Source organism: Corylus avellana, chromosome ca3 (assembly GCF_901000735.1).
Source record: "Corylus avellana chromosome ca3, CavTom2PMs-1.0".
Classification (NCBI taxonomy): Eukaryota; Viridiplantae; Streptophyta; class Magnoliopsida; order Fagales; family Betulaceae; genus Corylus; species Corylus avellana.
The window spans coordinates 36,565,631-36,587,183 of NC_081543.1; the positions used below are offsets into that span (position 1 = coordinate 36,565,631).

General features: G+C 33.4%; 3 protein-coding genes across 3 annotated transcripts; all 3 read right to left on the reverse strand.

Moving 5' to 3' along the window:
* Positions 1 to 38: 38 nt before the first annotated feature.
* LOC132174992 (protein NDR1-like) lies at positions 39 to 1,058 on the reverse strand. The gene has a single exon (XM_059586778.1). It carries the CDS (start codon positions 904 to 906, stop codon positions 262 to 264), a length of 645 nt encoding a protein of 214 aa, XP_059442761.1. The 5' UTR covers positions 907 to 1,058; the 3' UTR covers positions 39 to 261.
* Positions 1,059 to 3,890: 2,832 nt separating this feature from the next.
* On the reverse strand, positions 3,891 to 4,832 carry LOC132175802 (protein NDR1-like). The gene has a single exon (XM_059587859.1). The coding sequence runs from the start codon at positions 4,677 to 4,679 to the stop codon at positions 4,044 to 4,046; it is 636 nt and encodes a 211-aa protein (XP_059443842.1). The 5' UTR covers positions 4,680 to 4,832; the 3' UTR covers positions 3,891 to 4,043.
* A 4,286-nt stretch (positions 4,833 to 9,118) lies between these two features.
* Positions 9,119 to 16,294, reverse strand: LOC132176331 (gibberellin 2-beta-dioxygenase 8-like). The gene is made up of 4 exons (XM_059588507.1): positions 16,226 to 16,294; positions 15,304 to 15,763; positions 9,809 to 10,130; positions 9,119 to 9,413 (listed from the first exon to the last, which is right to left on the reverse strand). Exons 1-4 carry the CDS (start codon positions 16,254 to 16,256, stop codon positions 9,168 to 9,170), a joined length of 1,059 nt encoding a protein of 352 aa, XP_059444490.1. The 5' UTR covers positions 16,257 to 16,294; the 3' UTR covers positions 9,119 to 9,167.
* Positions 16,295 to 21,553: the final 5,259 nt, after the last annotated feature.

Below are 21,553 nucleotides of genomic sequence, written 5' to 3' on the forward strand. Positions count from 1 at the left end.
CCATAATTCCTGGACAAATCAACTAACAAATCATCCAATTTGACCCAGAAACAAGAATAGCTCAATCTTTCTCATTCAGCTTCATGTTGGCCAGCACAACCCACTACAATTATGATTAAAAATGTAAATTTCTACAGTCAATTTTTGCAAAGATACACGCATTTCTTCTTACATAAAGCAATACAAACAATTTCCTGAAATTAGGTAAAAAAAAAAAAGATATCAACCATCAAATGCCTTGAAAGTTGAAATCATGAAAAGTCAACGAAAATTAAGCAAAACCAATACCATCAAACCAAGCAAAACCCCCACCTGCGCACGATCGCAGTACCCATTCTCCGGTGCGCCGGACTTGAGCTTGATACCTTTCTTGTTTACTTTAACACCTTGTTCGTTGACCTCCACATTTGCCGCTACCACCAACTTGTGCCTCTTGCTCTTCCACTTCCAGAAAATGTTCTTGAACCTGACCGCCGTGGCCAAATCCACCCGGAAAACCGGGGGCCCGTTTGTTAGACCCGACCCTAAAACCAGTGTGTTATTGACCTTCACAGACTCTCTCCTCTTCGCCTTTTTCTGGTGCCCCTGGTAGAACGCAGGAATGGTGTAGGTTCCTATGATGTGCGACAGCGATCTATTGGGATTGTCATAGAAAGTGAGGTTCAGAGCATCATAGTAAACCCCCTTGTCCTTGTTGGTGTTCTGCAGCCTGAGCTCGAACAAGAGGGTGTTGTTTTTTGGGGTATTTAAGGTTTTGTTGAGGGCAGGGAGGTAAAAGTATTGGATGGAACATTTGGGTGTGTCAGCTCGTAGAGTTAGCCACACGATCAGCGACAGCACACCTATAGATATTATTAATCTCAGACAGCACTTGCAACAGCAACCGCAACCGGACGACTCAGCCATGTTTTTGCCACTGACAAAATCAGTGATTTCTTCTCCGGCGAACCCCCTTTGTAATGTTTAGCTCGACGGCTAAGGTAGCTTCAAAGAAAGTAAGGGCGAAGGTGAGGAGGAAGGAGGAGTGGGGCATCGGATACTGACAATTTTTGTACTGTTGTAGTCTTTTCCTTTTAAAAAAAGGCTTTGTCGGACGCGCATTTATCTTATTTTGCTTTTTGCGAGCAGATGTAATCATGTACACACTACACAGTGGAGAATTACAGGTTGAAAAGTTACAGAGAAGGACATGGATATGCTTTTGTGCGTAAACTTATTATAATTTAATGATTTTAATCAAATTTGATTGGATAATCAAATTACTTACGTATAAAATCTTCTGCCTTTTATAAAAGTTAAATCTGATTTGATATTTTCATCGCTACCGGCTACTTGTCATATTTGTATTATCTTCCTCTGTCGCAATTTTCTTTATTTATAAATATCATCTATAATGTGAATATAATATCATCTATAATAAGAACATTCAACCAACTTTAATAAATGTTAAGTATTTTTTAACGCGTGAGATATATATATTTTCTTTAAAAATATTTTTAACGGTAATTTATTATCCTTTTACTAGCTTAAGAATTCTCCAAACTGATTCGAAAAATATTTATATCCATGGTTGAGGGTTAAACAGAAGTGGAATTCCAAATACGGAAAGAATGAGATATGGTTGATGGAAGAAGAAGAAGAAGTTACTAGAAGAAGTGGCAGCTGAGAAGAGAATTGGAAGATAAGTGACGGCCAGTCCCAATAAAAGAATAAGGGAGATTTAATCCTAACTCTTGCTCATAAAGCAAGAATCCTGCCTCCTAAAAATAAGAGGAGTAGCAAATACTTGTCGTTCCAATAGGATTTGGAATATGCATGTTTATTCATGTCTATTTCTTTCATGTAATCACTATATAAAGCTTATGAGCTGATTAATAAAGATATGTGCTTGTAGTTGATTGGAAGATTAATTTAAGCCCCATATTCTCATTTTAATACTCTAAAATCTATATAGTGCAAGCCACATACTTTGAGGATATGAAAGGAGATAGGAAGGTGACAAATAAAACTACTCTTCCTATGAACTTTTTAAAGCATCTCCAACGGGCTTTTCAGATAGGTGATTTTAGTTATATTTAACTATTATGTGCTACTTCAATGCTCAATTTTTTATTTTTTTTTTCTTTTCTCTTTCCCTCTCTCTACAAAAAAAAAAAAAATTATTAAATTGTATTAAAAAGAGTTAGTTAAAGTAAAAATTTGTATTATTTACTATAATCATTACATGATTTGCTAAATATCATTATTATTATTATTATTATTATTATTTTTAGCTTTCAAAGTTGATATAACTTTTTAAAATTGTAATTAAATTTGAAATGAATCATAATAAATTTAATGTTAGAAAAATAAACTAAAGATAAATGGATGATATATGAAATTACTTTTTCACATAGGAAAACGTGATTTTACTATTTTCAAAGGGAAAATGCAAGAATGCAATCATTTTCTCGCATTTGGCATATCAAAAGCTGATGTGGCAGGCCAATTTTATTATTTTATTATTAAAATTTTTTTAATTTTTAAATCAAAATGAAAACAATAAAAAACTAAAAAAAAAAAAAAAAGACTAAAATGAAGTTGCAAGGGGGTGGCATGTTTGGCCACCTTAAATTTTTTTCTTTTGATTTAGGTTTTGGGGGTGAATCGGCCACCCCCATGGCCATAGAGGTGGCTTCAATGGGCTTTGAGGTTGGCTAAAGCCATCCTATGGCCCTTACGGTGTTTTGGTCACCTCCAGGGGTCTAGGCAGGGACGGAGCTAGAAAATTTTATGGAAGGGGGCCAGCCAAATTTTTTTTTCGGTTCTTTAGAATTTTTTTATTAAAAAAAATTATTTTGGTTGTTTTTTATGAACTAAAGACTACTATAAAGGCAAAAAAAAATGAACATTTGAAAGTAAGGGCAAAAAAAAAAAAAAAAAGAATTAGTGGGTACGGGCCAACAAAATAAAAAATAGAGCCAAAAAATTTTATTGGATATGGCCAAAAAATTTAAAAATAGGGCCAATTTTTTTTTTGGAAGGGGCCAAATGACTAAAATTAAAACTTTAATTTTACTTTTTTTACTTTTTTTTTATTATTTTTTTAACTTATAATTTTTTTTTTCCTTATTTTGGGGTTTTTATTTTTATTTTTACTTATAATTTTTTTTTCCTTATTTTGGGGGGGACCATGGCCCACCCCGGTCCCCCCCTCCCTCCGTCTCTGGGTCTAGGGATGGCCGGACCACCCTAGACCGACGATTTGGGGTGGTCGAAGCCACCCCTAGCCAGAACTAGGGCGGGGGGTCACCCTTATGGGTTGGCCAGCCACCCTTTGTAACCTTTTTTTAGTTTTTTATTATTTTAATTTTAATTTAAAAATTAAAATTTTGTTAATAATAAAATAATAAAAATAACCTGCCACATCAGCTTTTAATTGGCCAATTTTGAGAAAAGATTACGTTTTAGCATTTCCCAGAGACGCGTAAGTCTTCGTCCTGCGAGTTATTACAGGGTGAATATGGCTTGGCTAAAATCCAAGAGACGCGTTTTTCATGGGGACCAATTTTTCTTCCTCCAGCAGCCAGTCAAAGCACCAAAGCAGAGTCACATAAATGAAACTAGTCGATATTATTTCCAGGGCTGAGCACACTTTTAGAAATAAGGAAAATTTATCATTTTCTAAATTAAAAAAAAAAAACTCTCATTTCATTAATTTTCAATTTTAAAAAGTTAATAATTTCACCTCTTTCTTAAAATTTTATTTTAAATCATAACCTCAAAATACTCGTTATGGAATTTGTCTTCACTTATTATATTTATTACAAATTTATGTGCAGTCAATTTAATAATCACACTCATTTTTATGAACTTGTAAGAAAAATATAATAAAATCTGTCCCACCATTTTCCGAAACAACCAACTAGTTCATAAAAATAACAATTCAGAATGGAAAAATTACATTTCTAACAATTCAACAATTTTCGAGGTATAAAAACTCTTCCTACAAATAAATAAAGGCTAAAGCAATACCAACAATTTCGTGAAATTAGAAAAGAAAGTCAACGAAAATTAAGCAAGACCAAGACCATAAAACCAACCAAAAGTCCCATCAGCGCACAACCGCCGCCGTGCTCCGGCGCGGCGGACTTGAGCCGGAACCCTTTCTTCTGGTAGCGTTGAGGAATAGCACCGTGTTCATCGACTTCCACGCTGGTCGATAAAATCAAGTTGTGCCTCTTGGTCTTCCAAAACATGATCCTGAACCTCAGCTTCGTTGCCATATCCACCCGGAAAACCGCCGACCCATTTGGAGAAACCCGCGCGGTGGCCAGCGATGTATTCACCTGCAGAGTCTCTATCCTCTTGGCCTTTTTGTTCTGCCCCTGCCGGAACCCAGGAATGGTAAAGTTCCCCAACAGGCGCGACCTATTGGGATTGTCGTAGAAAGTGAGGTTGATGGGATCATAGTAAATCCCCTTGTCCTTGTTGCCGTTGTCCAGCTTCAGCTCAAAGATGAGGGAGCTGTTTTTTGAGTCATTTAAGGTTTTGTCGAGGACAGGGAGGTAAAAGTGCTTGATCGTACATTTGGGGTTGTCAGCGCGTAGACTAAGCCACATGAAGAGGGATGTGAGGCCGAGAGTAATGATGAAGCTGAAGCAGCACCGGCAACACCCACCGGACTCGCGATCGGCCATGTTTGCTGCTTACAAAAAAATTGATTCTTTTTTCTACTTTTCCGGCGAACTCCTTTATAGTGTTTTTCGCTGTGAGAAAATTTGAGCTTCGAAGAAAGTGTCCAAAAGCGAAAGAGGAAAGTGTCCGGAGATTCAGAATTATTGTAGTAAATTGTGAAGTCTTTTCTTTGTATTAAGGTCGTTGGTACGTTATCTGATTCCTTTTGGGGGGGTGTGATATCGTTACATGTGAGGGTGTGTTGGGTGATGTTTAGGACCAATGAGATGCTGGGTTGGTCGGCTGGGGCTTTTGATTTTAGCTTTGCTCTTTGATAATCAACAGAGAGTGGCTAGTGGGGAAACAAGAAAATTGTATATTTTAATTAAAAAAAAAAAGGAGTCAGCCTGAGAAGAAGTCTATTGGACGCGGCTTTGATGTTAAAAGACTCGGTAAGTCTCGGGTCAAGAGGGCAATAATCCTATTTACATTTTTAATTGAGCAATTTTAGTTTTTTTAATGTCGTTTTATTCAATCTTACAAATTAAGTATTGCTTGCTAAGTGTCACATTAAGTGTATCCGGTGTCAAAACGACATACAAAGTTTATCCTTCACCATTGACTGGATCAAGTAAATTGCTTGCCCTCTCCAATCTGTTCTTGGTGGCCTTGTTGTTAGGTTCTATATTCACGCGTCAAAACATATTTTTGGAACGTAATGTTCAGATTTGAGTTGAGAGTTAATTCAGTGTAAAAATTGGCCAAAGCATCAAATATATATCAACTGTCTTGAGGTTCACTTAAGGACGGATAGTTGGGGTTGGTGGTCTCATTAATGACAATCACCTTCTCATGAACTCGGACAGGTTGAGGTATTTTAGGTGGCCAAGCCAGGAAGATAAATCAAAACGATCAAAGGAATTAGTCAAAATTCAGAGGAATTAGTCGATTTAAAACAATCAAATCTTTTAATTTCAAAATCAAATAAAGGAAAGCTGGGTGGAGTTGGAAAGTTGATTCTAAGGGCTACATCTTTGTATTTTACAAAAATTTTCAGTTCCAAAGTTTATTTAGGTCAAAGTAGAACCTAATCCACCACTTTTCCCTTGACCCTAAGAGGTCCCTCAAACCCCTAAGGTGTTTATAAAGCATGAACAAACTTTGAAAACGACCAAGGTTACAATTACACACCAAAACCTTCAAAAACTCAACTTTCCTCCCATAAGTCATCTTTTCTGGTTAAACAACGAAGAAAAAATGAAAGATGTGTTAAAAGGTAAGCATTTTTGCACAGATAGAAATTTCTTCAAACCTATTTAAAATAGTGCCAAGTGTCTATAAATATTTAAAATGCACATTAAATTCTTAACGTCATTAATAGCAGTTTACTAACTTAGACTAAATTTAATGTGCCTTTTAAATATTTATAGACACTTGCCAATATTTTAAATAGATTTGAGGATATTTTTTTCAAACTGGTTTGGAGAAAATTTGTGTCCTTTTTGCACTGCCTTAGCATGACCCAATTTTTTGTTTAATATTATAATAATTTAGTAACAATAAAGGTCCAGAGTTGGCCCAATCACATCTTTATTGCTGAAGATGGGCTTAGCTCGAGTTGTGTATGGCCCAATATTCTCGAAGTGGGCTTACCTTAAATTTTCAGCAGACCGATAAAATTGCAGCTCAAGAGGCTGCCTCCAGAGCCCACTTAGACCCAAGATTTGCTTTAGGCCCCCTAAACAAGAATATTCTGGGCCTATCCTTATATATCTAATATTAAAGTTGGGCTTGGCTATGCACACTAAGAAACAAAATCTCCACCTGCAGTTATTTGATTTTAACATTTCGTGCTATATATTACTTTTCAAAATACACAGAAATATCATAAATATTAAGGTGATAAATGGTGATATACAAAAATCTCAACTATTTAGTTTGAAAATGATTGTTGAAATGTGAGAAAATTTACTCAATATAGAGTACTCCAGAAATCCTAAATCCATAAGATTACTTTCCTTCTGTTTTCTGTTTTTAGCTGCATTAAGTAATTCAGGTTTTGTTTATTTTTGGCCCTTTTGGTATAAGAAAATGTGGGCGAAGAAATGGAAATTGAAAACAAAACAAAACAAAAATATAATGTCCAAGAAATGACTAAATACGTGTTAGGCTAGCGGGAAGCGATAGTGACAACGTAACTGTTACTATCTGATCGAACAATCGAGTGGCCTAATGAAATTTTAAGATTTGTTTTATGCAAAAATGAGAGGTTGGGGCCTCCAACGTCATTAGCCCCATGGTATATATGTGTAATTTTTTTTTTTTTAAAAAAAAAAAAAATCTTTTTAAACATAATTTTAGATTGTGTTAATAGAATTTTGTAGTAGATTGATAATGTGGCAAAAGATCATGATTTTCTACGCCAAATGAGCGATTTAAAAGAATTACCCTAGGATGACTCTGAATATATATATATATATATATATATATATATATATATAAGCCATATTAATGTTTTTTGCTTTTGTTTCCACATTTGTTTTCAAAAAGAAAAAAGAGAAAAGAGAAAAAAGAAAAAGAAGAAAACAAAATAGAAGAGACATAAGCAATATTGTTTTTACTTTTCTTTCTACATCTGTTTTCGTCATTAATTTCATCGTACAACCATGTTTATGCTGTGTCAACTAAAGGTTGTCGTCTTGAGATGTAGTCGGCAACCTGATGACAAAAAACAAACAATAGATAGTAAGAAATTAGTGGATGAGAAGCTGACAGAAGCCAACATAATCTATTCAATGAAGTCCACGTGATCTGATGTCCCAAAAGAAGAGCATAAATATACAAATGACCAACGGTCATGCGCAATTCACTTGTCGCCTTCTGCTTCTTGTCCCCCCATTCATTCACTGCAATGCTTTCAACTTTTTTTTTTTTTTGCTTTTTAGCACTTCCTATATATATTAAGAGATTTGGCTTTACATGGAGGTTAATTAATTAATATATATATATATAGCTGTTTCTGCATTTTCTGCAGAGTGATCATGGCATCCCAAGTTCGTTAAACTAAGAAAGAGTAGAAAAAATAAATATCTAAGAAGAGTAATGTTACTACTCTTCATGAAGATCTAGGCTAGCATGATCAATGAATGCACGTCTACAGCTGCTTCCCAAGATTGAGCATCTATCTATATAAAGAATTAATGAGAGATATGAGAAAATAAATATCGAAGAAAACACTGTTTTTTCGCCGTATAATTAGTCTTTAGTGTAGAAGCTCAATTCCCTAAACGTAGGGTAATCCAATCCTCATTTATAATAAAAAAAATGTTATCCTTGTTGTATTCTTAAAAAAAAAAAAAAAAAAAAAAAAAATTCCTCTTAAAAAATAAAATTTAAAAAAACACTTTTACTTGGATAAAAATTATTATTTTCTGCTTATATAAATGAGCTCTAATTATGAAAAAAGAAAAATGTAGATTGAAAGATCCAATAAGTACTGCATGTATAATTTATTGAAAAAACATTTACTACAGAAGAGTCCAAGCTAAACCACTTTCTTTCCCTTTTCAATACATATATATATACGCCATAAAGGATAGCTCAATAAGTTGGAGATCACACCTTATGAAATGGAGGTTACTAGTTCGAATCCACCATCCCCTTCTTGTGTGGATATGTCAAAAAAAAAAACATATATATACCTTGTACACCTTTCCAATAATAATTTATTGCTTATATTGATTTTAATAACATGAATAACAAATTAATCAACTAAAAATTGATTTACTCATGACAACATTTTGCTTTATGAGAAAATATACACCATAGTGCTCCCAATTAATTTGTGCTCACGTACGTATTAGCTAGCTGTTATATAATTAACCATATATATATATATATATATATATATATATTAGAAGTTAAAAAAACTTAAGTTAATATAATTTAATTAAGTGGATTAATGGCAAGTTTGAAACTTTCACACCTAACCACAAGGATCACGAAAAAAAGATTCCCTTCATTTCCTGGAACTGGGTTAGGCAGAAATTAGAGAACAAAATGGTCTTATCAGTTGAAAAGACCATTTTACCCTCTTAAATTGTACTAATAAAATCTCCTCAATTTTCTTTGAAATGAGGAGGATTCCATTCCGTGTGGACCAACAAGAACAGTAGATTCAGTCCAAAACATGTTCAGCAAAGCTTAGGTGAGGGGGTCCTCTCATCAGACAACCTCCACGCGTCTTCCATATCGGTTGGGTATGGAAGAGGCGTGGAGGTTGGGTATGAAAACAAGTACAAAATGATCACATCTAATAATTATTTTGATTGACAGTAAGGTAAATGTCAGAATTGTGCTTCAACCATGCAAATACATTTCTTCATCTATATCATTTTTCGACTTCTTCTATCATGATCATGATCATATATATATATATATTTAGACTCACTAGTAATTAAAAAGAAAGTATTGCTTCATATATCTACAAAATCCTTCATATATTCATATGATCATAAGAGAAACCTTGAGAGCCCTACTTTGTCTCCGGTAGCCTCAACATCCTTTCGCACTTGCTGTTGATACTCTCTGAAGCTGAAGTGTCTGTACACAGCCGGCAGCAGCCTCTTTGTACTGCAGCAGCTTTGTATCACCGCGTTATTGGAAGGGCAGTAGAAATACGCCACAGAAAACCTTTCAACCTCTTCGCTGGAAACCACTCGGTGTTTGATGCTCTTGAAGACATCATTGCTCAACGCCTGCGTCACCGAATATGCTCTCTCTCAACATGGATCTTTATATATATATATTTATATATATATACAAATACAAACAAATTAAAGGTATGTACCAAATGATCCATCTTTGCATTTAAATATTCCAACCATGCTGCATGTCTTGTTCTTGAGACTATTCAGTATCCTGTATCATTCTATTCCTAATTGTCACATCACATGCCCATTTTCATGCGTCTTTCTAGCTTTTTTATGAGAGGAAAAATATGACATCACTAATGTCTAATGTGTTTAGTGGGTTTAATTTCTCCCATGATTTGCCCTTAGATCTTTCTTTTGAATAAAATTGTTTCCTTAATTTACTAAAAATATATAACTTAATTAAGCATGATTAATATACATACTTAAGATTATGTTACCTGAAATAAGTCACCAATATTGATAACTAAAGCTTGTGGATTTGGTTTGACACGAAACCATTTTCCATCTTTCATCAATTGCAATCCTCCAACGTGGTCTTGATACAAAATTGTAAGGAAACTGCTGTCGGTGTGAGGCATCAAGCCAAAGGCCTTGTAGGGAAATGGACAGGGAGGATATCTGTTCAGTCGAAGATAGCTGGTGTTTGGTGGGCAGTTCTCTTGGAAATATGTAGATTTGATGCCTAAAATCTGTGATAGAATTTCAGCTAAGCTTTGAGCCAGAGAGGCAGATACTGTCACGAATGCTTCAATGGTTGATCTGAACAAAGAAAGAAAATAAGAAAATATAGTGAGACAAAGAATTTTTTTTTTTCCTTTTTTTTTTAATCGTAATATTGAAGAAATAGACTCTTACTCTTGCCTAGTTGACCCAATTTTTTTTTTTTTTTTTTTTTTTTTTTCTTAAGAATGAAATTTTTTTATACGAACCAATTAAACAAAATACAACTCCTCCAACAGAAAACATCTTAATTATTACTACATATGAAAAAGTGTCGAGCTGTCATGGGACCCTATACTACCTTTATTTATTTATTTATTTCATTCTTGCAGTCTATTATAGGATATTCTAGGAGTAGTTTATGCGGCATAACTTATACATATTCTATATTCCTCATAGAATCCCATTTTATTATATATAATTTGCATGTCATCGAAAATTTATTTTTACTGAGATATTAATCTTTTATATGAATTTATTAATTAGATATAAAAGCAATGGTAAATAATGGTAAGGGCATTTATGTTAATTTTTGCAATGTAATTTCTCTTTGTACCATAGCATTATTACAACTCGAAGTAGGGTATATATGGTGAGACTTTTCCACAATATTACCTCACAAACGAATTGTTTGGTATCAGAATTTTAAAGGCCTTTCTCTCGAAACACCTATAATTCCCCTTTTCATCAATTCTGACTAGTGGAAGCAACAGGAAGAGAAGAAGAAGAAGAAGAAGAAGAAGAAGAAGAAGAAAACAACGAAGCCCAAAATCTATATTAATTTTTGTCAATAATCGACAAAGAGGTTTCTAATTAGAACAAAACATATATATTTATACCTTAAAACCCTAATCTCTTAAATAAGAAAATTTTCTAATTAACTCCTAAAATTAAATAAGAGATGAAACCAGAAAAAAAAAAAAAATACAACAAAAACTAAATAAAACCCTAGCTAGTTGCCACTTGAAATTAGCTAGAGTCCATGCATGTTAATTTGAAGTTCTTCGGAATATTGTTTCAAACGTAACTCTTTGCCTCTATATTTCTATCTAAATTTTAGCTGATCCAATTCCATTAACATTTGAATGCAATAAAATGCAACTCCTTATCAAACTAATTGCATTCAAATGTAGGCTTCGAACGCACTTCAAATGCAACTGTAAAACCACTATAGATGAGCTCCAATATTCAAACAACCTTCGAGCGCCTATTAAAAGTAACCCTTGTTAATGCTGTAACCCACCATACTACGCTGCATTAGTTGGTACAAGATCCATGTTTTATTTCCTACCATGAGGTGAAGAGGAACACATGGTAGAGGAAAAACATACATGCACGTCTTGGAGGAGCAATTTGATCAGTTTGAGCGATTTGGAGATCAAATTGATGCACAAATTGTTGTGCTAACTGAGCAATTTGCCACCATGGGTGGTGCAAATGAGCGTTGTTGTCAACCAAATTCGTGTTTTGTGGAGAAGGAAGATGAATATAGTGTTGAGGATGAGTCTCTTAATTTGTTTGGGGAGCATAGAATGAGAATGGAGTGTCCCTTAGTGCCAAATTAAACAACGCTAGTAAATGGGAGGCGGGATTCAAACTTGACATACCGAAGTTTCAAGGTTTCTCGCAACCTGGAGAATTCCTGGATTTTAGTAGCCATCGTGGAGGAAGTATTGAATTTCAAGAATGTGCCTGATAATAGGAGGGTTCCTTTGGTGGCAACCAATTTTAGAAGAAAAACCTATGCATGATGGCAACAATTGAAGAAAAAGTAGGGTGCGAGAATGGAAGACAAAAATCAATAGTTGGGAGAAACGGTTGAAACACACGAGTGTTCTTTCTCCACAATTATCTGAGAACCATTGCCAACAAATTCATAACCTTGGGAAATGGACACGATCTACGAATGATTACATGGTGAAATTCTACAAGTTGATGGCATGTGTGGGTCTTGCGGAGTTGGATGATCAATTGGCGGTATCAAGCTACATTGGAGTATAAGAAAACAATTTCAAAACAAACTCAGGTGGGTGATCATAGAAGCGTCTTAGGATCATTATAAGTTGTTTTAAGTTGTGTATGCACACAACCGTTCTATGAATCAAAGCACTAGTCTGTGTGCACTGTTGGATTTGGCTCTTGTTTCTGGTTAATTTGAAAAGGGTGAATACAAAAGCAAAAGGTCTCATTGCTCAAATTTAGGCTTTTAACATAAATTGTGACAAGCAGACGTAAGATCACGTGAGATCCAATAAAATAGTTCTACATGTACAAAAATGTCACCTCAACTTTACACATGGCCAAAAATAAAAATAAAAACCAAAATGGAAAGACTAAAAAACCCAAAAACAAAATAATAATAATAATAATGGAAAAAGAAAAAAAGAAAAAAAGGATACTGGTCACCTCCTTCTAATAGAGTGTTGATCGAGGTGGTCATTGCCCCCATCACTCCTCTGCTAGGGTAGATGGGCAATCTTACTGATAGAAGGCGAGGGGTCATTCCACCCACGAATAGAGGAGGAAGTGGGACAACCCTAGCTCGGCCAATGAGTGTGGGTGGGCAAGATGACCCCCACATTCATTGGCGGGTGGAGGGTGTGAGTGAGATTCAGGTCACCCCCTATCTCTAGTGGGGTTGCCCTAACAACCCTGGTAGCTAGAGGGGTGATGGAGCAACATGCACCCCACCGCTTTGTTGGTGAGAGAGTGGTAGGGTAGCCACCCATCCACCTCTTTTTTTTTTTCTTTTTTATTGTTTCGTTTTTTTTTTCTTTTTTTTTGTCACGTTAAGTTGAGGTGACACTTTTATAAATATAAGCTATTTTATTGGGTTTGACGTGATCTTATGCCGTCGTGTCTAAATTTTTTTAAAATCCCTAAGGCAAGTGTACATAGAAAGCAATTTAATAAGGAAATATGCCTTAAGATTGATTTGATACAAGCTTAACCCTAAGGACTTCTAGAGTATTCTTCCATGATATTTTTGCACATTGATTGGTCGTTATTCTCTAGAGTCATTGCTCAGTCTAAACCCACTGAAATTTTCACTGTTTGTGTGTCATAATTTTTAAAATTTTGATGGTGACCCATATGGATGACAACATGATCATGGCCTTACTTTTCAACTTCTACAGGCGATACCATCTCTAATATTGTTTTTACAGTATATCTATTTTTCAGGAAGGGGCAGAGATGAAAAAAAAAAATGATTGAGATGTAGTCTTGTAGATAATAATAATAATAATAATAATAATAATAATAATAAATGAGAGGACACTGAAGCATATCAAACTAAAGCTCTCAAAATCAAGTTGCTGAGCATCTTCAGCAGTATTAATGTAGCTAAAATTAAGGGAGATATTAGTTACATTTAGTTATTTTTGTCCTTTTTTTTGCTCAAACAAAATAGTTTCATATTAGCTATTATACCTTAACTGTTACAGTAAATAGTAATTTGTAGTTATTCACCGTAGCACACTAGATTGAATATAATATTATTTAATATTATTTCTCTCTTTTTTCTCTCTTCTCTCTACCTCTTCCTCTTCCTCACCGAGGCATTTTTGGTTTTCTAGACAAACCCACCCAACAACCCCTCCTCTCATATTTCCTTCTAGTATTAAATCATTCTTCCCCACCTACACCCCATGAGACTGACTCAATTCCTCAAGACCAAGTTAACCACACTTAAAATCATCTGAAATCCAAACAAAATTTTTTTCAACATGAGCACCAGAACCCACTGTCGCAGATGGGGGTTTAGTTCCACCACAGGCCAACCGTATCAATACTTTTTTTCTTCTAGTATCAAATCCTTCTTCTGTGGCATTGTTGTTTAAAGTTTCTTGGGTTGTGGTGATGTGGGGGGAGAGAGAGGAGAGGGAAGAGATAATTGCAGAGGTTGGCCATGGGGGATTTGGGTTGAGTTAGAGGGAGAGAGAGTGAGAGAGAGAAAAATGAAAAAAAATGAAATATTAAATAATAATATTTAAAGAAAAGTAGAGAATATAATAAAGAAGCTGTTAGAATTTGTATAAAAAAATAAATAGGTAAAATAGAGAATAATGCTTTTTGACTAGGTAAAATACCTAATGCTGCTGAAGATGCTGAAGTTAGAACTTATAGTCAGATAATAATAATAATAATAATAATAATAATAAATAATGAAGAAGAAGGAGGAAGAAATAGATTAATTAAGAAAGAAGACTACTGTTGGCATTAATCTAGGGATTCTCAAGATTGAGAACTAAATATGTATGCTGAAAATAAACGAAAATTTAAGAAAACAATATTCTTCCTATATCATAACAATTGCAATGTTTGAGAAGTACTGGGTTTTCACAACATAAAGTCTTTAAATGATAAAATGCGATATTATAATGAAGTACCCATAGAGAGAAGAGATCCCTAAGATATGCAATATTGGTCTATTCTATAACAAACAGTGAGCATAAAAGATTGAAAATACTACTAAATACTACTATTAAATTCTTAGTGGACATCTTTATCAATATGTACATTTGGATCCCCGTGGTAAAAAATAATATTAATTAATGAAACTTTTGGGGTTACGTGCGTATGCTTCACACCATTAAGAATGATGATGGATTATTTCAGCCCAAAAAAGTTACCAGAATTATGATCAAGTTCAAGTATTACTTGACAGAGGATCGAGATCGATAATACTAAATAGAGAAAATTACAAAAAAAAAAAAAACGAATTTGTATGAGCCAACTTCTATATATATATAGTTTGTAAGGGAATATATATACTTCTTAGTCTGACTATAATTTTCAAGAATTTGTACTTTAGGTCATTCCTTACTAATTATAAATGCTTTTATGAATATTTCCCAGTTGAAGTGCATATGTGAGTATACTGTAAATTTCACATCAAGAAAAATTGAGAAAAAAAGAGAAGTTTATTTGAATATTTGACTTAAAACTCATTGAGATAAGATTTTGAATTAAAAATGATATCTGTATATATATATATTAAAGATCGATCAATACCAGACAACTGATACTACTTGAAAGTAACAATTTCCCCAAGAAGGTGTCATGAGATCAGGACATGAAGCCCTCATATATCCATATATCATATCCTGAAGTCATTTTATTTTGAACAATTTTTTGCCTTATAATAATAATTGAATTAAAATCTTAATTTTCTATATTAATTACCATAGATATATAGAATGGTTTGCACCTGAGAGTACTCTTGCATTCATCCATTCTGGAAATATCTGCGAGAGATAAATGTAAAGCTTCCGACCATGGGACCTGACTTAGAGAAGTAGCGTTTGAGTTCCCCCATCGGTAACTATTGGCTGATAAATTCAAAAAGTTGTCTTCAGTCTTCTTTTGAAATGGTAGATGGAAGACCTTCATCTGCTCATTTTTCAAGATTTTAAGAACTTCTTGAGAAACCCCATGATTCACAACTTGAAAGAAACCCCATTCTCTTGTAGCCTGAGCAATTTGTTTGATGCAGTACTTGTCTCTCTCTACATTCAATTGACTCAGATCAATCAAAGGCAAATCACATTCCTCAACCATGAAATGATTTTCCTCTTTTGATTCACCAAGAGAGGAGTTATGTAAAAGGGTCTTGTAGGTTTCTCGAAATGGAGGTTCATGATCCATCGAGGGTTGATAATTGTGAATGCCTGATTACAAGAACACATAAAGTTTTAAAGAAAGAAATTGAGTGCATATATCAAACGATCTTGGAAAGTAGTCATAGAATATCAGTCATGTCATGCATGCATATATGAAAATTATTGTAGCATATATGCTTTAGCAGGTTGCTTTCCATATATAAGAGCCAAATCTGTGAGTCATATTCATATATAAGTAAAGTAGCGATATGCTGATGATCTTATCCACAAATTCAGATCTTTCTTGCATTTTAACCTAGTAATTTGCAAGGACAAAGTGAGGAATAAACTTATATATATATAAAAGTTAAGATGTAAATTCTCAAATTGAATAACACCCATGTCATCAAGATAGCTAGAGTAGAGAAACATGCATGAGAAATAAGTACTGCAGAATGTAAATAAACTTGGATGCAATAAATTTTTAGTTTCCTGATCACTTGTGATGGAGTTATACAGCTAGCCCCATACCTGTTTTGCTTGAGTTGTATACTTGGGTCATGAAACTGCAAAAATGAGAAAATCTGAAAGAAAAGAAAAGGAAAAAGAAGGTATAAATGAGCGAAAGAAGCAGAAGCAGAAGGACTACATATTTCCAGTGTGTAATGCAACCTATCCTATTTATTTTTGCATGAATGAGAAAGAAAGGGTTGAAGGAAATAAAGAAGAAAGGGTGTAGTAGTCCACGAAGCATGGAGTTGTAATTATAAGGATAATTAATTAGGTAGGCTGCAGTGTGGAATATAAAAATATATATTATATATACTGATTGAGAATCTATGGCTGAAGCAAAGAACACGCGGCCAAATATGGCATCAGAGAGAGAAAAGCAGGGAAAGAGATACTTGTTGTTATAGTATCCAAAGTATAAGCGTTGATCAATAGAAAAAATGAAAAAGGCAATTAATTCCTGAACATATTTATAGGTACAGTGTCAGCTCATCTCATCTGCATTTTTATTTGGTTCTCAATATTTCTGCTTCCTCCCAAAAAGCATATATACAATCCTCAAACCCACCTCTATCTTTTCTCTGTGTCTTTTTGTCTTTTCTTCCTCTTATATATATATATATATATATATTCTTTTTCTTTTTTCCTTTTATTTTTGTTTTTTTTTAAAAAAAAAAAAACTAAATATGCAATTTATTACTTTCTAAAAGCCCAAGATATTACAATTAATCAACCTAGCTAGCTTATGAATATTTCTTATTTGCTTAGAAAAAAGAAAAAGAAAAAAGAAAAAAGAAAACAACTTACTCATGATAATATAGTCTGACTAAGAAATTTAGAAATCTAGTTAATAATGCCTGGGAGTTCACATGCGCAAATTGTAGCTGTGGGTACGTAGTGGGTAAAAGTATCACGTCAGTATAAAAAGATCATCGATCTCATGTTAATTCTCTAAAATCATTCTATAGTATATATATATATATATATATATATATATATATATATAATATGAAGCAAAAATTACGACCAGCAATTTGTCTTCTCCTTATTTAATTAAAACACATTTTTTTTATTAGCTACTTTTAGGCAAGAACTATATATTGCTTATGTATTATTTTTTTAATAATTTCTTTCACTCTTTTGCTACAATCATTTTTCTCGATTCTCTCTTGGTGGTATAAGCTAGAAAACAATAAAATAAATACTGAGAAAAAATATTTAAATAAAATAAAGAATGTAATAGTAGAAAATGATGTCTTAATTATATATATATATATATATAGAGCTAATATGAAGCAAAAATTACGACCAGCAATTTGTCTTCTCCTTATTTAATTAAAACACATTTTTTTTATTAGCTACTTTTAGGCAAGAACTATATATTGCTTATGTATTATTTTTTTAATAATTTCTTTCACTCTTTTGCTACAATCATTTTTCTCGATTCTCTCTTGGTGGTATAAGCTAGAAAACAATAAAATAAATACTGAGAAAAAATATTTAAATAAAATAAAGAATGTAATAGTAGAAAATGATGTCTTAATTAAGATTGCTGGAGATGTTGTAAGACACAAGTCAAAATTAACCCTTTAAGAAGTATTTTAATTGCTTTATTTTTTTAACATTTTTTTATTTTTTATTTTTTATTTTATGGTGAAGGATATATAGCATATATATATGCACCTTATCATATGTGTGAATAATTGAAGCTTTTTTTTTTACTTTGAAATTCTTGTTCTTGTCTACTAAAACTGCCAAACGTCTTCTGTGTATTGTTTCCTTCATGGTGGTCGGGCGGATAAGTAGGGTTTTGATTAGACATTTACAAGTAAGAGAAAAGCAGGTTCATTCAATTCTCCAAAGTACCTTAAGTCAAAACTATTGCCCTCTCTCTAATCCCTACATGCAGTTTCAGCCATTTTGTACCTCCAATGCTGAATATATATATATGTTAAACTTTGGATAGTTTCAAACTTTCAGTATCATATTTTCGTGATCGAATATGATCAAGTTCTAGTTCCTTTGATTTAATTATCACACAAGGTAGGAACATGGCACTAGCATTTTTTTTTATTTTTTTATTTGTAATCTCATAACTATTTCACAATGCTAATGTGAAAGTCCCAACTAGCTCTTGATTTTTTTTTTTTTTTTTTAACGATTATTAATTGGTTGGTTAGAACTATCACATCAGCATGATGAGATAGTTAATTGTTATATAAAAATGTAATTTCTGAATTACTCTTTTTGTTTTCTGTTGTATAAAATAGTAAAAACAAGTACTTTTATCTTTCATCCACATGCACTACATACTTTTTTTTATTTAATTTCCTTTTTTTTTTTTCAGAACAAAATTTTCTTGTAAATTGGTATTGAATTAATGTGCTAAATTATTCTTATTCTTATTCTTATTTATTTTTAAAAAGGCGGGGTTGGACGGGGGAGAGGGAATTACTTTTTGAGGGTCTACCTCATTAAATAATAAAAAATTAAAAAATTAAAAAAGGAAAGAAGAGAAAATTGGAGAATGTTTTGGGGGACTGGGACTCCCCCCCAACCCTAAAAAATTGTCCTTATTTTTGATTTCACATGGAGTGTTCAGCGTTTTCTGCAGCAATTAACACAGAAGAACCTGGTGGGACTTGAGCACATGAAGAGCGACTAGCATTCATAGTTTTACATGGTAAATAGTGAAATAGTGAAGTCGGCAACGTAGCAGAGATTGTCATGTGGACAGTTAATGATTGCAACTTTGCAAGATCTTTTTGCATTTAAAATACCCATCAAAAGAATTTTTTTTTTTTTTCAAGGCCAACAAACATGAATAGATTGACATTGTGGGTAAACCTAACGTCACATAAATCATAGTCACCATCATCGGACTCATGGATAGTTTTTTTCCTTTGATTCCCTCCATTGGCTGCAGGAAGTTAGTAAGAACCACAAGAATGATGTCTTCTAATCCTGTGACAAAGTTTCAAGTTGGAAAAGAAATGAAAACCAAATAAACAAAGATTAATAAGAAAATCAATAACCACTCACCGAAGATATTAATTCCAAAAGATTCCTCTCTTTGGTGGCCCATCTAAATTAAAGGTGTAACATGGATATAGGAAATTTAATCTAAATAAACTTTGGACACTAACATATATAGCTTTAGATGCAAACAACCCAACCCAAGACTTTAGACCACTAAAGTAAGGGATAGAGCAAGTTGATGGGTGATCACTCTCCGCCTACTCGTCAAAACCTCATCCTAAACTAATAACGAAATGACATATAATCAGATCTTAATATTCATAATTTTTCTTCTAGAAACGAGGAAAAACCTATAAACACAACAAGTGACAATTTGTATTCGTGTGTCGGGTTCAAGTCGTGTCAAGACATAGATATAAGATTATATAGGTCAAACTCCTCAAACCTAGTTAACCCTCTAATTTTATATTGGGTTCTTGTCAAGTTCACAAGCCAAGTCAAAAATTATCAACCATTATGTCGCATATCGGATTTGAATTGTGTCGAAGAATGGGTACGCATATATATATAAGAATATATATATATAGATGAACCATAATCCGACTCATTTAATTAAACAGATCAAACTCGTAAACTTTAACCTTTTAAAAACGTGTAAACAGGACAAATATACATATTTCACTGTATAAGATAGAAAGTATGAGAAGCATGCATGCTCCACGTCTTGCAATCACACACACACACGACCCAGAAAATATATACTTTCAAAACTAAAAAAGTATGAGAAGCATGCTCCACTTTTAAAACCTTAGGTTTGTAGATAAATTGAGGGAAGCCAAAGGCGAAATATGTCACAAGGGTCAAGGAACCAACTATATCCATGCTAAAATGAAAATGGAACATACCTTTCATCATAATCCACCCAGCAATTTTTCTAGAGCTGCATAAGCTAGCCTAATGGATTGGACTGACTGGGTCAAAGACCAACCAAATACCAATGTAGTTGAACAGGTAACCAGAAGGCCAACTCATCCCCACACAGCAATGGGCTTCCCCAACTAAAGTTGGCTTGGCATGGCAGAGATAAAACTGAGGTGGCAAATATTAGCCAGACCCATATGCCGCCCAGAGACACCCTGCATCAGTGGGTAATTGACTGCCCATTTTGGACATGGTTCAAACGAGTACTTGACCCATTTATTACCCAGTTAATATATAGGGAACATGGTAATAAAAATGTGTATCATTAGATACCCATTGGGCAAAGTAATCTTCCTCGCGCCAGTTCTTGCACCCAAATATTACCCAAGTGCCAAACCCTAATTAATTCCATTCCTACCTAAGCTTTCAAAACCTACTTAATTAACTACAGAATAAGTCCAAATAGTGAGTGATATATATAGAAGTAAGTCTAGAAACAATACTTTTAGAGGACCCTCACGGCAACCATGATTATGCTAATTAAAATCATACTCCAAAATCAAAAATAATATTCTCAACAAATGCCTCCCTCTTCTATGCCTTTGATACACCATCTCCAAATTAGCTATCAGTTATCACCCAAACTCTTTGATACCTTTACCAGATGAATTCTTAAATCTATCTCCCTCATCGCCACATGAAAACAGTTTTCCACAAGTCTTTGTTTCTTAATGAAATATAAACTATTGCCAGCCTGATTACAAAGGGTTGGCCTGAATTTATAGAAACCATGAAGATGCTGTGCATTTACCTGAGAAGTCTATTTGCTAGTTGAGCTTCAACTGCTCCATTGGTCCAAGAGATGTGGACTTCTATCAAGTCGCTCCTCAAGGTTTAAAAAATAAAAAGTATTAATTTACTCCCAAAGTTTAGAGTTGTTATCAAATAGATCTTTCTGTTACATTTTTAAATTTGTTGTCATGTCATACCCAATTAGAAGACCACAAATACTAATATAAAAAGATAAAGATAAAAATATAAATACAAATATAAATACAAATACAAAAAAAATTAGGGATGGTCAGACCACTTTAGATTGGTTTAAGTGAGTGGCTGAACCTACTTCAGATTTCTTTTTCGTTTTTTATATTATATTTATAATTTTATCTTATTTTATTTTCCTTCCATAATTTTATTCTTTTATTAAACGGGACACATGTAATCTTTTGATTGAGTATGATGTAGCAAGACCGTAAAAAATTTAACAAAATAAGTTATTTGATAAATAACTAATTAAATTGATAACTTTTAAACCTCTTAAAGCAATTTGATAAAAGTCCATACCTCAGGGACCACTGCAGCATTTTTCCAACAATTACACACCAAAACCTTCAAAAATTAAGCTTAACTTTCCTCCCATAGCCATCTTTTCTTGTTAAACAACCAAGA